General features: G+C 41.4%; 1 protein-coding gene across 2 annotated transcripts in view; it reads right to left on the bottom strand.

Annotated features, from left to right (window-relative positions):
- Positions 1-17,190, bottom strand: part of PUS7 (pseudouridine synthase 7) — a 52,560-nt gene that overhangs the window by 21,629 nt on the left and 13,741 nt on the right. Inside the window, exons 7-13 of one of the 2 annotated variants that reach the window (XM_060244713.1) lie at positions 15,407-15,424; positions 13,588-13,699; positions 12,019-12,096; positions 7,088-7,216; positions 5,449-5,574; positions 1,828-1,889; positions 920-1,080 (exon numbers count right to left, since the gene is read on the bottom strand). In XM_060244713.1, coding sequence (XP_060100696.1) covers positions 920-1,080; positions 1,828-1,889; positions 5,449-5,574; positions 7,088-7,216; positions 12,019-12,096; positions 13,588-13,699; positions 15,407-15,424 — 686 coding nt within the window. The remainder of the gene's footprint in view (positions 1-919; positions 1,081-1,827; positions 1,890-5,448; positions 5,575-7,087; positions 7,217-12,018; positions 12,097-13,587; positions 13,700-15,406; positions 15,425-17,190) is intronic. The other variant, XM_060244714.1, reaches the window with a different exon arrangement.

Raw genomic sequence — 17,190 nt, 5'->3', positions numbered from 1 at the left:
TGGCCTTGTGTAGTCGATGGGGTGAAAGACCCCAGTCAGATGAGCTGTAGCCATCTCTGTTGACTGGCCTGTCCATGCTGGTGCGTTGCAGAAGGAAGGGAGCTGCTATTCGCTCCCCATCCCTGCTGGTGTTTTGGCAGGAGAAAGAAAAGCAGTAGCAGAAGAGGTACCATTGTTGTGGTCAGAAGAACTGTAGGTGGCTCCATTGAAGAGTCCATCCAGTGCTAGTATTTTGGAGCAGGAGCAGGCTGTCTGTCTGCTCTTTGTCCTTGTCAGTACTTTGGCAGGAAAGAGGAGAGCAGCAGCTGAAGAACGGGTACTGTTGTTGCAGAGGCTAGTGCCAGGGTCTCAGTGGGAGGAGCAGCCAAACTGCTGCTGCTTTGAGGCATTGTTCCATCCAGGACAGCTTTGTATACTTTTTCTCCGCTGCCACCGCACATTAGTCAGAGGCTGGTGATTGTTAAAAGATATTTTTGCCTGAGTTTTTAATAGGGGAGATGGCAGAGCTGTAGAAGCTCATCCATCCACAGTGGGCAGGACATGGGCTGGGGAGTTGAGCACCTCCTCAGGATAGTGGGAACCTTTGCAAAAGAAATGTTTATGTGCCCTGCATACAAAGCAAGGAGGAGGCACAACCTGTACAAGGATACCTTCCTCCACAAACGGAGAAGAACTTCTTCTCACCATTCAGAATCTTGGATTCTCTTGTGTTTATGTCTCTCGTAAACAGTTCACTTAGCTTTCCAAACCAGAACGTTCAAACCTTTATTTAAAAGGTTATTTATTTAAAATATTGAGAAGAGGGAAAATGGACATCTCATGGCGAGATGTTTCAGTAGGTTGCTTTCTGTTGTTATCTAAATCTGACTAAGATACAGTCAGAAGTGAATCTCAAATGATCACCACAGACCACACTCACTATGCCAAAGGCAGAGATGATATTCTTCAGTCCATACTTAGAAAGTCCCCGTAGCAACTGGCCTTCCACACATCTTTTCACTGGCAGTTTTTTGAGGGCAGCAGCTGGGTCCTTTGTTTTTGCCCACTCTTCTCGGCACTTAACCAAGTATCCCTTTTCAGCTGCAATGCAATTTGAAGTTTTAACATTTTTACCTTGTACAAATGTTTGTAGCTTTAAAACATTACGTCAGAAACACTCAAACATAAGAGAATGATAAAATTACAATATTACATAATATGCTGAACCTTCATTTCAGAACTTTGTTACACTTGAATTTATCCTTTGAAACACGGTAAAAGTGTTTTCAACTTCAATACACTTAGTCTAGTTTAGTTTCATCAATGCCAGTGCCAGTCTCTTTTGATGTATGCCTTTGCACAATAAACTCAGGTGCCAGATTTATTGCATAGAAGGTTGGTTGTCTGAGGTTTCCAACCCCTGCAATAATCCATAAACCTGTGGATTTGTCCTTAAGCTCCCTGTTTCTTCCTGAGCTGGCTGGAACAGACACAGGAATCTGGGGCAAGGGAGGAAATCTATTTAGCAACTTGAATTCTCTCTCTTTTAACATGAACTCCCATCCCATTTGCTATCATACCTTACTTAAGGCTTTAGGACAGGGCACATCTTAATTTTAATAGAGTTGCATTCAATTATGATGATTATTCTACTTTAGGAGATTAAAGCCTTTTAAGTTATTTGTGGATAACAATGTTGAAATCAGTTAGGAATCACATATATTACTGATTTCAAAAACAAAAATCAAGCACACAACTATAATATACTCTAAAGTTCTTCTGTTGACTTGCTACCTCATGCTTCCCTATATAGTACTCAATGAAATCTGTGTATGATTTAATGCTTGCCTCCAGGACGTGGCTTTAGTATTAAATCCATTACTTCATTCCAGTTATTCTGCAGAATGGCTCTGAAATTTAAAAAGAAACCAACATGTATTACAATTTTGGTCAAAGAAAAATATCTGTAGGCATTCACAATATTTTACATAAAGCTTACCCAAAGGGTACACATGTATATAAAATTAAGTTTTAATCTCTATATACCATTCTTAGTGTATAAAGTTTTGTATTTCATTATCTTCATCCAGTCTCTTCAATAATAATGTCCTAACTATATTTCTACTACAGACAAAGTTTTAAGGCAGAGAAATAGGGGCATGGATAAGAACATAAGAGAAGCCATGTTGGATCAGGCCAATGGCCCATCCAGTCCAACACTCTGTGTCACACAGTGGCCAAAAATATTTGATATATACATACATATATATATATACACACTGTGGCTAATAGCCACTGATGGACCTCTGCTCTATACTTTTACCTAACCCCCTCTTGAAGCTGTCTATGCTTATAGCTGCTACCACCTCCTGTGGCAGTGAATTCCACATGTTAATCACCCTTTGGGTGAAGAAGTACCTCTTTTTATCCGTTTTAACCTGACTACTCAGCAATTTTATTGAATGCCCATGAGTTCTTGTATTGTGAGAAATACGAGTTCTTGTATTGTATTTCTCCATCCCATGCATAATCTTGTAAACCTCTATCATGTCACCCCACAGTCGACGTTTCTCCAAGCTAAAGAGCCCCAAGCGTTTTAACCTTTATTCATAGGGAAAGTGTTCCAAACCATTAATCATTCTAGTTGCCCTTTTCTGCACTTTTTCCAATGCTATAATATCCTTTTTGAGGTGCGGTGACCAGAATTGCACACAGTATTCCAAATGAGACCGCACCATTGATTTATACAGGGGCATTATGATACTGGCTGATTTGTTTTCAGTTCCCTTCCTAATAATACCCAGCATGGCGTTGGCCTTTTTTATTGCAATCGCACACAGTCTTGACATTTTCAGTGAGTTATCTACCACAACCACAAGATCTCTCTCTTCGTCAGTCTCTGCCAGTTCACACCCCATCAACTTTTATTTGTAGCTGGGATTCTTGGCCCCAATGTGCATTACTTTGCACTTGGCCACACTGAACCTCATCTGCCACGTTGACGCCCACTCACCCAGCCTTAACAGATCCCTTTGGAGTTCCTCACAATCCTCTCTGGTTCTCACCACCCTGAACAATTTAGTGTCATCTGCAAACTTGGTCACTTCACTGAGCACTCCACTGCTTACCGTCCTCCACTGCGAAGACTGCCCATTTATACTCACTCTCTGCTTCCTATTAATTAGTCAGTTTTTGATCCACAAGGGGACCTATCCTTTTACTCCATGACTCTCGAGCTTACTAAGCAGCCTTTGATGAGGAACTTTATCAAAAGCTTTCTGGAAGTCAAGGTAAACAATATCTATCGGTCTCCTTTGTCCACATGTTTGTTCACCCCCTCAAAGAAATGTAACAGGTTAGTGAGGCAAGATCTTCCCTTACAGAACCCATGCTGAGTCTTCCTCAATAACTCGTGTTCATCAATGTGCCTACTCATTCTGTCCTTGATAATGCTTTCTACCAACTTTCCCGGTATTGAAGTCAGACTGACTGGCCTGTAGTTTCCCGGATCTCCTCTGGAACCTTTTTTAAAGATGCGGGGTGACATTTGCTACCTTCCAGTCCTCAGGAATGGAGGCAGATTTCAATGAAAGATAACATATTTTTGTCAGGAGATACACAAGTTCAACTTTGAGTTCCTTCAGAACTCTTGGATGTATGCCATCCGGACCTGGTGACTTATTAGTTTTTAATTTGTCAATCAGTTGTAGGACCTCCTCTCTTGTCACCTCAATCTGACTCAGGTCTTTCGACACCCCTTCCAAAATAAGTGGTTCTGGAGCAGGAAACACTTCTCATCTTCCACAGTGAAGACAGCGGCAAAAAATGCATTCAGCTTCTCAGTCATTTCCCTATCCTCCTTCAGTAATCCTTTTACCCAATCAATCTGCAGGTAGTTAAAATCACCTATGATGACACAGTTTTTACGTCTAGCCACTATCTTTAAGCCTTCCATCATATTATAATCATCCTCTATCTTTTGATTTGGTGGGCGATAAACTCCCATAGTTAAATTTCCTTTTGGGTCCTCTATTTCAACCGAAAGCATTTCCAGAAGGGAATCTAATTCTCTTACCTCAGTCTTACTGGACCGTATGCCCTCTCTGACATACAGAGCCACCTACCTCCAACCCTTCCCTGCCTATCCTTCCGATAAAACTTATATCCAGGAATCACCACGTCCCACTGATTCTCCTCATTCCACAAGTTTCTGAAATTTCCACAGTGTCTATGTCTTCTCCCAACACTAAACATTCCAACTCACCAATTTTACTTTGAACATTTCTAGCATTTGTGTACAAACATCTATAATTTCCCAAGCAAGCTAGGCCCGCAACCTTCCTCCTGCCACCTCGAGACTCTGGCAGGCAGTCCATTCTGTTTGTCACCATCTCAGTGGATAACTCTGATCCATTACCTGGTAGGAAAGTAACAGCTAACCCTTCATCTCTTTGAGATGAGTCCTCCCAAACCAGAGACATTTCATCTCCTGTCAGCTTTCCCTCAAGATTTAGTTTAAAAACTGCTCTGCCACCTTTTTGATTTTAAGCGCCAGCAGCCTGGTTCCATCTGGGGACAAGTGGAGACCGTCTCTTTTGTACAGCTCCCATTTGTTCCAGAAAGTATCCCAGTGCCTAACAAACTTAAACCCTTCCTCCTTACACCATCGTCTCATCCACACATTGAGACTTCTAATTTGTGCCTGTCTCTCCAGCCCTGCATGTGGAACAGGTAGCACTTCTGAGAAGGCTACCTTGGAGGTCCTGGCCTTAAGTCTCCCGCCTAGCAGCCTAAATTTTTCCTTCAGGACCTCACGACTGCATTTCCCCACATCGTTGGCGCCAACATGCACCACGACCACTGGCTCCTCCCCAGCTCTGTGTATCAGTCTATCTACTACTACTATCTACTATCAAGGATCTTGCCTTGACTTCTACAGGGGAAAGGAGAAAGGCAATTTTTACCAATCCTCCTTCGTACGGTTGTCCCCCAATTCTCCCCCTCCCAGTTATTCCTGGGGGGCGGCATCCTCCAGAAGCAGTATTGGGGGGTGTTAGAATTACCAATGGGCGGGGGGGAGAGATGTGAAAAATGTTTTCCTTTGCACTTATTAAAATCTAGGTGGGATCCAACCCAGGGGCTTGTCCAAGGTCATCTAGCAGGATAATTATGGTTCTAGACAGGACCTACAGAAATATACAGAATTCCTCTTATAGGTCATTCCCATTTCCCCTTTCCAACATCACCCCTTGGTGACTCCTGAAAAGACACTTCTCAGTGCAAGAGGCCCATAGAAATGGCAGCAGAAACAACACAATGGTTTCCAGATGGAAAGGGGAAATTATCAAAGGCTCTTCTGTGCTCACACTATGGAGTTTGGATCTGTCCACATCCTGCTCAGGTTCAAAGTTCTCATTCATTAGCTTCTGAATAGTCATCTATCTCACAGGCAAAATAAAAGCAGCACACCTTCCAACCTGGTATGTGGGGACAGCTGTCGTTCCAAATCTTTGCATTCCATAGTAGTTAATGAATCCAATTTCCCGGAGGGAAAGCATGGCTTGTTGAACTTGATCTTCTGTTCCAGTTATATTTCTGGCAAGACAACATTTTAGGGGAAAGTAAACATATATTTTAGAAGGCTCAAAACCCATCCATAATTACAACACAGGATTGCAGATAAGAAACTGGAAGATCACCCAAAGCATTTTTCTGTCTTCCCCAACCCCGTTATCCCTTTGTAAAAAATCTAGCCTGATGAAATAAAAAGTTTGTCCACTCTTGTGATGTTTTGCTCAGTCCCAATAACATGTTATTACATGGCTTTCGTTCCTTAGAGTTTATATCCAGTTTGCAGTCTAGGATGTAATCCATGTTCCAGATCAATGCCACTTACTTCATGATGAAAAAAAAAAAGATGCATAGGGCACACAGAGCCAGGAGGAAGGGTTGAAAATAACCTCCTCCCCATGCTGCAGCCCCTTCACTAGCAAAATCAGGACGAGAGGGAAACTCAAATCTCCTCTCCTGCCACAGCACCAAGCAAACAAGTGGTTTTTTAAAAGGACAGTTCCCCTGATGTGCATCTGACTGTGAGTCCAGTTGTGAGCCTGCCCCATGTTGGATGTGTTTTGCAGAGAGCCCCTTAATGCAATCTCTGTCAGCTCAAGAAAGCAAAGTGCCAACTTATGTAACTCCCAAGTCAGCATTTTGGTAAGTGGGAAAATTTGCTTGTGTCAAGGAGATAGGAGGATAGACCAGTTGCTGGAGAAGACAGCATCATTTCCATGGCATCTTTCTCAGGCATCTGAGATTTCTCTAGATTTTTCCTACACATTTTATGCTCCCCCCCTCCCCCGATGAGATATTCTTTCTTTATAAGCAACCCATCCTGAAATTCTCAGTATACCAAATTCTGTGTTTCCAAACTCTGCCCTAACCACAGTCTTCATCTAAACTAGATAACATAGCTGGAAAAATCCAGGAAAAATGATTAAAATAATGGATTTTGCCAGAATATTGCAAAGTTTAACAAGCATTAGAGACTTCAGCTCAGTTCTAGCACAGTGCAGAACCACGGTCCACAGTGAACAAGCCTATCATTGTTTGCACATTCCTTTCCCTCTGCAGGCTCTGATTTACAACTTCACTTTAATGCAAGCCATACTTTGACATTACATCTTAAGCTGGTGAACTATGGTTTACACTTGTCCTCCAGACTAAAATTGCCAGCCACCTCACCAAATCAGAGTGTGCAAGGGAAGGATGGCACACATAATGCTCACACATGACAAACCATCCCACTGGGGTAGATTCAAGTCAGGAATATAGCTAATATTAAGGGCCGCTTGAGAAATGTGGCTCATGCTGCTAGACCAAGTTACAACTTTGCTAAGGAAGAGGAAAGAAACTTTAATTTTGATTTTGTTTATCATTCACTGTAACAGTTTGGCCCTCTCTTACAAGAACCTATTTCCTGTCACTGTATTAGAAAACACACTGAACACCAGTTCATGCTGGATTAACTTGCCTTTAGTAGCCAACACCTTTCTTACAATAAGTACCAATGCATTTATAGTGTGACAGTTTTTGAATACAGCATTTTTACCTAAGAACCACTGTGAAATGGTTGCCTTGCAGTTCTCCCAACTTCAGCGGATGGTTCTTATACCTGAAATTTCCAAGCTTGAAATTCATCAGGCATTTATTTAAATGAGCCAGCCTTTGTGCTGTAATTCTGTAAGGGGGGAAGAGATTTTACAAGAAATTGAGCTATTACATAGGGAACCAACTGGCTAGAGTTAGGATGTCTGAAGATGCCTGCACCCACCATATGCTGTCCAACCACACTCTCATTTATGCTTTTTTCCCCTGGAAAATCAATCAACAGCTGCTAATTAACCAGTGTCTTTTTTATTTTCAGCCAATCAATCCTTTGAGAATGTGAAAACAAAGCAAAGGCCAAGGAGACTAGTAATAAATTATTATTATCATCTTCATTTATAGTTCACTTTTCTCACTGGGACCCAAAGTGGATTACAAATATAAGAAATAAACATTTCAGATTATTAGTATCTAGGGATGGGCATGAACTGGCTGACAAACTAAAGTTCATCACAAATTTTGACCAGTTCATGGTTTGTGAAGCAATGTTTGCAAGCTTAAGAACTGCCATGAAGTTTCACAAATTTTGATGCAATTTTTGGTAGTTTGTGAAGTACAGAAAGCAGGGGTTTCTACTCGTCACAAAAACAGCTAAGTGGCAGGGAACTCAGTGGGAGACATTTAAATCGCTGCTTTCTACTCCCTGCAAAAGGCCTTGAGAAAAGAGAAAACCGGAGTTCAAATTGCTTCAAGCGTGGCTTCAAAAAAAGCCCATTTAAATAGTTGAGCCATGGAAGGAGTTTGCTCAACTGTTTGAACAGGCTTTCTTGGGCAGCAATGATGGCCCAAGAAAGCCCCTTTATATAGCTGAGCTGTGGGAGCAGGCTGCCCCTGCCACTCAGCTGTTTTGAGCAAGAACATCACAAACTCAGTTTAGTTCATATACGAGCAAACTGGGGTCATGGTTCAGTTCAACCACGTTTAACTTTAAAAGGGATAAATTCTTTGAGATGAGGAGGCATGTGAAGAGGAAACTGAAAGGAAACGTAAATACAGTCAAAACCCTTGGGGAAGCTTGGAGGCTATTTAAAACTACAATCCTAGAAGCTCAGAAAAAATATATGCCACAAATTAGGAAAGGCACAAACAGGTATAAGAAAAGGCCTGCATGGTTAACAAAGTAATGGAAGCTGTAAAAGGTAAGAAGGACTCCTTTAAGCGGTGGAAAGCTAGTCCAAGTGAGATTAATAAAAGGGAACACAAGATGTGGCAAATCAAATGCAAGACTGTGATCAGGCAGGCAAAAAGGGACTATGAGGAGAATATTGCAAAAAACAAAGACCAACAATGAAAATTTCTTCAAATATATTAGCAGCAGGAAACCAGCCAGGAAGGCAGTGGGGCCCTTAGATGACCAAGGGGTCAAAGGATTACTGAAGGCGGATAGGGAAATGACTGAGAAGCTGAATGCGTTTTTTGCCTCTGTCTTCACTGTGGAAGATGAGAAGTGTTGCCCGCTCCAGAACCACTAATTTTGGAAGGGGTGTTGAAAGAACTGAGTCAAATTGAGGTGACAAGAGAGGAGGTCCTACAACTGATTGATGAATTAAAAACTTCTAAGTCACCAGGTCCGGATGGCATACATCCAAGAGTTCTGAAAGAACTCAAAGTTGAACTTGTGGATCTCCTGACAAAAATACGTAATCTTTCATTGAAATCTGCCTCCGTTCCTGAGGACTGGAAGGTAGCAAATGTCACCCCCATCTTTAAAAAGGGTTCCAGAGGAGATCCAGGAAACTACAGGCCAGTCAGTCTGACTTCAATACTGGGAATGTTGGTAGAAAGCATTATTAAGGACAGAATGAGTAGGCACATTGATGAACACAAATTATTGAGGAATATTCAGCATGGGTTCTGTAAGGGAAGATCTTGTCTCACTAACCTGTTACAGTTCTTTGAGGGGGTGAACAAACATGTGGACAAAGGGGATCCAATAGATGTTGTTTACCTTGAATTCTAGAAAGCTTCTGATAAAGTTCCTCATCAAAGGCTCCTTAGTAAGCGCGAGAGTCATGGAGTAAAAGGACAGGTCCTTTTGTGGATCAAAAACTGACTAATTAATAGGAAGCAGAGAGTGAGTATAAACGAGCAGTCTTCACAGTGGAGGACGGTAAGCAGTGGGGTGCCACAGGGTTCAGAACTGGGTCCCATGCTCTTTAACTTGCTCATTAATGATCTTGAGTTGGGAGTAAGCAGTGAAGTGGCTAAGTTTGCGGATGACACTAAATTGTTCAGGGTGGTGAGAACCACAGAGGATTGTGAGGCACTCCAAAGGGATCTGTTGAGGCTGGGTGAGTGGGCGTCAACGTGGCAGATGAGGTTCAGTGTGGCCAAGTGTAAAGTAATGCACATTGGGGCCAAGAATTCCAGCTACAAATACAAGTTGAAGGGTTGTGAACTGGCAGAGACTGACGAAGAGAGAGATCTTGGGGTCGTGGTAGATAACTCACTGAAAATGTCAAGACAGTGTGCGATTGTAATAAAAAAGGCCAGCACCATGCTGGGAATTATTAGGAAGGGAATTGAAAACAAATCAGCCAGTATCATAATGCCCCTGTATAAATTGATGGTGCGGTCTCATTTGGAATACTGTGTGCAATTCTGGTCACCGCACCTCAAAAAGGATATTATAGCATTGGAAAAAGTGCAGAAAAGAGCAACTAGAATGATTAAAGGTTTGGAACACTTTCCCTATGAATAAAGGTTAAAATGCTTGGGGCTCTTTAGCTTGGAGAAACGTCCACAGCGGGGTGACATGATTATGCGTGGGATGGAGAAATACAATACAAGAACTTGTATTTCTCACAATACAACAAGTCGTGGGCATTCAATGAAATTGCTGAGCAGTCAGGATAAAAGGAAGTACTTCTTCACCCAAAAAGTGATTAACATGTGGAATTCACTGCCACAGGAGGTGGTGGCAGCTACAAGCATAGCCAGCTTTAAGAGGGGATTGGATAAAAATATAGAGCAGAGGTCCATCAGTGGCTATTAGCCACAGTATGTATGTGTGTGTGTGTGTCTCTCTCTCTCTCTCTCTATATATATATGTATGTATGTGTGTGTATATGTGTGTGTGTGTGTGTGTGTATATATATATATATATATATATATGTATACACACACACACACATATATTGGCCACTGTGTGAAAAAGAGTGTTGGACTGGATGGGCCATTGGCCTGATCCAACATGGCTTCTCTTATGTTCTTATGTTCATGGTTTGCCCACAAACAAAATTTTTGTAGTTTGTGCCCATCCCTATTGATAACAACAGGCAATCAGTGAGTGGATTACAATATATGATAACATTTTAATCTAATAGCAAAGGAAAGGAAAAGGAAAGGTCCCCTGTGCAAGAACCAGTCGTTTCCGAATCTGGGGTGACGTTGCTTTCCCAACATTTTCACAGCAGACTTTTTACGAGGTGGTTTGCCATTCCCTTCCCCAGTCATTTACACTTTCCCCCCCAGCAAGCTGGGTACTCAGTTTACCGACCTCGGAAGGATGGAAGGCTGAGTTAACCTCAAGCTGGCTACCTGAAAACCCAGCTACTGCCGGGGATCGAACTCAGGTCGTGAGCAGAGCTTAGGACTGCAGTACTGGAGCTTTAACACTCTGTGCCACAGGGCAAAGCTTTCTAGTAAAACAAAAGCATGCAGCTGGACTGAGATTATAGAACAGGTAGAAAAAACAGAAGGCATGCAAACATCTGCTTAAGGCAACAAGGCGATCAGTGTAGGAAGAATATTAATAAAAGTCACTTCCTCAGCTGATCCTTTACACCACAGCTTTGCTCCTTCTACAAGAATATCCTTCTGAACAGTTTTGCTCTACATGAAAGGGAAGAAGGTTTTCTCTTTTCCTCACTTAGAAAATATAGGGGAGGGGAGAGAAATATGTCAGTCTTGTTGTACACTCAACTTGGATGAGACTGCATTTAAAATTATCAATGAACATTGCCCCCAAAGCTCCCAAAGCCTACATGCAGAGTATTTCAATACTAAGCATAAATGCCTTGTACAGTGCATTATGAGAATACTCCTAAAACAGATTATTCTCTTTCCCACATATCACAACTGATTCACACTTTTGAACCTGGGTGCAAATACATCTGAGGTTTACAAAGCAAAGTATCTGCATGGCACCATCAGCACACCAAGTGGGAGGCTTACGCTTAAATGGCCAGGCTTCCCCAATAAAAACAGAAATAACAGACTGATTCTTTCCCAGTCTTTGTTTCCATATGTGCAACTACTTAAATGCACCTGTGTCCTTTTCAATAGATGAAAACTATAGTAGATGATACTTCTGTGTGTTTTCTGCCTTTAAAACACGGCTATATCTTGGTCAGGAAAAAAACAAAACATGAAACTGGCTCTGAAACCATAAGGAGCTTCAAGACAGGTCGGATATGCTCAATCATAACATCAGACCATGATTTGTCACTCATAAGGTTTGGTATGGTGTCTGAGTCTACCTGTTCTATATAACCTGCATGTAGCTCAGCAATCCTACATAAGAGGTTTAGCAAAATAGAAGCTATTATGGAAGTTGTGTTTTGAGCCAGGAAACCCAGAAGTCAGTTCATGATGTCTCTTAAACTCATGGCCCCAGTCGAAGATATTGAAGCAGTGGAATTTTGATTCTTAATCCCTGATTTATGTCACAGGGGAAACTATGGGAAGCTTGGGATAAATTAATGTGCAAGACTTATTGAATTCAACACACTACTTTCCAGCGTGGAACTGGATTTTTCCCAAATAATCAGATAAACTGTAAAATAAAGACCATACCATGTAAAGGAATAAAGAATTTGATCTTGCAGATACTTGAGCTTGTTCAGTTACCCGAAACGTCTTGCTTTTACTTACCTAAGAACAGCAATTTCTTGAACAGTTATAGCTCTTTTGTCTTTGGTCCCCATGTAAGAAAATATATTTGGCTTAACCCTTTAAAAAGAAAAAGAAGAACTTAGCACTAATAAAATAGCAGCTTTCTTTTAAAATAGGCAGGATACACGTTTTCAGTACACAGAGAGGGAGAGGTGAATATAACATCTATTTAAACTGTACAGTGCAAAAAACACCAGATTCAGGGCCAGAATTTCTTGTAGTGTAACCGAGGACTTCTTGTAAAGATACAACAGACTTTTGGTTCTAAAACCTACAGTCTGCAACCTACGGATCTAGAGCCAAATGTACTCTTTCTAACCGAAAATGAAGTTTAAGATATATGGGAAGGATGCTGGAATAACCAGGATGTGAAGGGAATGGCTGGCAAAGTTTTCAGTGGGACTGAAGAACATCTTAAAGAGATATTTTACTGGAAAAAGAATGATAAAACTGAACAGTTGCCAGTAAGCCATAAGCAAACCATGCTCAGATTCATCATAATTTATTACAATCCACTGTCAACTAATCAGGAAAAAAACCTGCATGATACCCATAAGATATATAAAAGTGTTCACTGCAATTCATACAATTAACAACAAACAATAATAAAATCATTAAAATACTCTTTAATGAGCATGCCAAAGCGCAAAATCTTGCTACTTTGAAGGTAATCTAATTAAAACAATCAGCAAAAAAAAAGAGAGAAATATAAAACTCATTGGGTCTACCTAAATATCTGAAATGTGATTGGGGTGATATACATACTCCAAATGTCCCTGTTAAATGGGCAACATAAACGGACACGTTTGATTGTTTTTCTCATACCAGGCTAACAGGGACAGAGCAATTGTGAATATGGGGTTCACGCAGGAAAGACAGATGGCAGAACACTAAAACAGGCTTAAATAAAAGCTCTACGTCTCTGGGAAATTCTAATGTATGGAGGTAATTCAGGGAGGTAAAAGTCTGGATGCTGGACTCCAGAGCCAGAACTAGAGAGTCCTTTTAGCTGTCAGCCTGAAGGGCTGTATCCCATATTCTCTGTTTAGTTAACACTCTGCCTTCCAAGTACTCAAGATTCAATAAGGCTGGGTGAAAAAACCTGTATATTTATTTGTCCTCTATTGCTCTCACCCCACCCAATTGAAAGTTATCTGAGATGATTAATGAAGTTAAACCGGGGGGGAAGGGAGAATTAACTTGAGCCAAAACCATATAGCTTGAAGCCAGCCATGTGTTTTGAGAACGGCAACCCTGCTTCACCATGCACAGATTTATGCCACTGCACTTATACAATCGCACAGCGCATAGTTAAGTATACAATATTTTAATAAAGAAAAGAAATAAATTTACAGACTCTTAGTTTCCAAAGCATTTCAAAGATGACCAGTAATAGTAGCCATGCTACAATATGATCCAAATTATCTCTTAGTGCCACCTTAAACACAGTATAGCCTTCCCCACTGACTGCAGTCAACAGCTTTAGAAGGGTATAACTATGCCTAGGATTGCAGTGTACATCAACCATCTTTTTTATTTTAGAAATACCTTAAAAATTTTGAAAGCACATTGATGGCATCCATAGTATCCTTGTTTTCTTTGTATAAAACGAAGTGGCAGTAACTTCCCCTAGATTTTGGCCAATGATGTTTTCTTGGATCTTTAAAGATAAAACATTAAAACATACAATGTGTTAAAAGTAGGAACAAGTTCACGGTTTTCCATTTAAGTATCTAGTGTACACTTCGTACACTTGCCGCTGCCCTCCGCTCTGCAGAGGGGGGGAGGGAGATCTCAGAAGTCATACGGGAAAGCTAAACGTTTGCCAGAAAGTTCTTCAAAGTCCAGCACTACCACAGCACAACTTATTCACCTTCAACGATTGCTAGCAGGCAAAAAACAATACCACCCTATCACCGTCAGAGAATAATAAAGATCATCATGGTCTTCCCAGTCACAGCGATATCAGGATGAAATTTAATTTATTTATTAAACATACACTCCACCTTTTTCCCCAATGGGGATCCAAAGTGACTGACTTTATCCTCCTAGCCTCCATTTTATCCTCATAACAACCCTGTCAGTTAAGTTAGGCTGAGAGTATGAGGTCACCCAGCAAGTGACCAATACACAGTGGAAATTTGAACCTGGGTATCCCAGGTGCCAGTGTGACCTTCTAACCACTATGCCACACCAGCTCTCAAGCATCTTAAGAGCAAGTCCATACATTATATAATTCATGTAAGAATTGCGCTTCCCAGAGTAGATTCCTCAGATCTATTATGCAGATGCTTTTTTCCAGCAGTTTCTCCCCTACCAGATGAAGCATCTCTGCTAGTGGAATGGAGGACCTCTGGTTACTGCATTTCTTGCCAGCTTGGTGCAGTGACCAAGGATGGGGAAAGCCATGCTCAGAGCCCCACCGAAGTTCACTGGCACTGCAATCCTATGCATACTTGTTCCAGTGCGAAACCATTGGCTTCAATTAGTTTAGACTGGAGTAACTCAGCATAGGATTGTACTGTGGATGTCCTGGAACACTCTCTTCCCAACCGAAAGTAAATGTCCCAAAACAGGAGCCCAGCGAGAGTGGTGATAAAGAAACAACAGTTATTCTTTATACTTTCCTCACCTGCTTGGCTTCATCTGAATAAAGGCTGGTCTCAAAACAGTGTGCGAAACCACTGTGTAAGCAGGTTTGCAAGCCATAATTTCACATTAACCATGGTTAACAGGGCAATCCTAAACAGAGTTACACACAGCTAAATCTGTTAGTTAATGGGCTCAGAAGTTCCACTCTGCTCAGGATGGCACTGTGTTGCATCTGGTCTCAGCAGTTTCATTCAGAACATGTGAAATTATTTTTACCTGGCTTTGAGCTCCGTCTTCTGTTCCTCCGTCTTCTGTTCCTCTGTACATCTTGCACAGAGAATGATTTTAGGAGGTTTACAATTAGAGACAATGGTCCTCGGATATAATCCACAAGCAATTCAGAGCTGGAGAATTTGGATTAATTCCCAAGGCCTTTGGCTATTTCATTAAAGAAGCTGTAAGAATTTCATACCACCAGGAATCTTAAGAGGCTATCTGTCTTTACTGTTAAATGATCATAATTAGAGATCAATGTGAAATTCGATTCTCTATCGCAGCTTAGTTTATGTTATAATTGCATCCTTACGCAGTTACTTAGAAGGAGGCTTCATTGAGCACATTAAAATTTACATCTGAGTAAATAAATAAGACTGGGCTCCCCAAGTGTGTCCTCCCTGTTAGTTCTTCTAAGTTCTTCACTATTAGCTGGTCTGAATCATTGTCCATTGGAGAGGCATTTCATTTCCTCCAAACATGAAATGCCAACACTGCTTACCTGTTGAAGTTCTGACCTCTGATCCCATGCATAGAGTAAAGAGCATAAGAGAGCAATGTTTATTTATTTTGTTCTTGAGCTACCAAAGTGCTTCAGATGGAAGCATGCACACTTATTGGTTAGATCACACTTCATGCCAGTACATATCTACAGCAGTTAATGGAGCAGCCACAGTTAATGGAGTGGCTGACATCTCTTTCTGGAAGCTATGTGATGGAATCATGCAGAGGATGTGAACAAATGGCAGCTTTCAGCTACAGCTGTAACAAACTACATGAGAATTGTGATGCAGAGACCTGAGAAAAAATCATGGGTAGAATTGTTCAGGTGTTCAGAACAGAATCAGGTTATAAGCCCAGTTCAAACCTGGGAGCCTAACTAACTGGGATGCAGGGTTTGTGGCAGACAGACTGTTGCATGCCATCCCTCACCCAACTCCAGTCACAGTTTAAAACCAACCAATCCTGCAAATACGTACATATTATGAGGAATGCAGATCATATGCAATGAATAGCTTTATCACTCAAATTCTATTTCTAAAAAATGCAGACATTCTGAAAGACCCCATAAAGTTTTCTACCCTCCCTCCTATGTTCATATTCTTACATTAACAGTTTAGAAAAGTCATCTGATAACCCAACACATGCATTTTTCTAGAACAGCTGAGCAGGAAAAGATGGAGCGCATGGGTTTTCTGAAAATTTCTTTTCGACCTGCTAAACATGCATGCACCATGCATAATGCATGCAAACGTGGATCATCTTTATATACACACACTGCAATTACATACACACAATTATAGTTTTCAATACATTTTGAAACATTGTTTTTACATCATACTAACATGAATAAACAATAGACAGCTGCAGTTCAAAACAGGTTTGTCTGGTTTCCAGGTTTGTCAGTTTGTTTTAAGCTAAGCAAGGAAGCAGAACATTGCTGATCTGGGCAATATTTCAAAGCCATCAGACCAGCTAAGTTAGGATTCCCAATAGTTTCTACCCAACAATTGAGTCTCTGCAGACATTGTTAGACAATAATGTTGATCCCCAGCTGGCGAAAACATTACAAGAGAAGTGAGAACTTTTCTTCTGGTCAGTGGCAATGTTGGCCAAAGAAGAAGCTTCAAGCCCAACCCTCCCATCCAGCTGAACTCAGCTAGATGGAAAGAGGGAAGTTATGGCCTCTGTGATGAGCAGTCAAAAGGCCAACCAGGAAGTATATTGACTGAATAAAACCCAATACCATTTACAGTTCGATAATATTTGGCAACGGGGGAAGAAGGAAACCCCCTCCTCTCTAACAAGGTACCAGAGCTACTTATATGTGAAAATGTGGTCAATGGAGCCCTCAGCCTGTTGGCAGAAACTGTTACTAACTCACAACGGATTTATGGTGACCCTGTAGGATTTTCAAGGCAAGAGGTGAACGTTTGCCAATGTCTGCCTCCAGGAAGCAACCCTGGGTATGCTTAGTAGACCCTCCCCTCCATCCAAGCACTAACCATTGCTGACCCCACTTAGATTCCAAGATCTGACAAGCCTGGGCCACCCAAATCAGGGCAGCAGGCAGCCTAGCATCCTTTCAATGGCTTTTGCTTCTGGCAGCTGGCTGGTGACCGTCACTCAAGAGAATTAAAGGCCCCACAATTCAGATTGGCTGCTATGCGAGAAAGACTTTCCCATCTTTTCCTGGTAAGATTTGGATACTTAATTTTTTTTTAAGTCTATAAGAACTTCCAGCATTCATTGCCTTAATTTCCATGCTACAGTGCTTTGGAGCAG

This window comes from Heteronotia binoei, chromosome 8, assembly GCF_032191835.1.
Source record: "Heteronotia binoei isolate CCM8104 ecotype False Entrance Well chromosome 8, APGP_CSIRO_Hbin_v1, whole genome shotgun sequence".
Taxonomy (NCBI): domain Eukaryota; kingdom Metazoa; phylum Chordata; class Lepidosauria; order Squamata; family Gekkonidae; genus Heteronotia; species Heteronotia binoei.
This window is presented reverse-complemented; position numbering and strand designations above follow the sequence as displayed.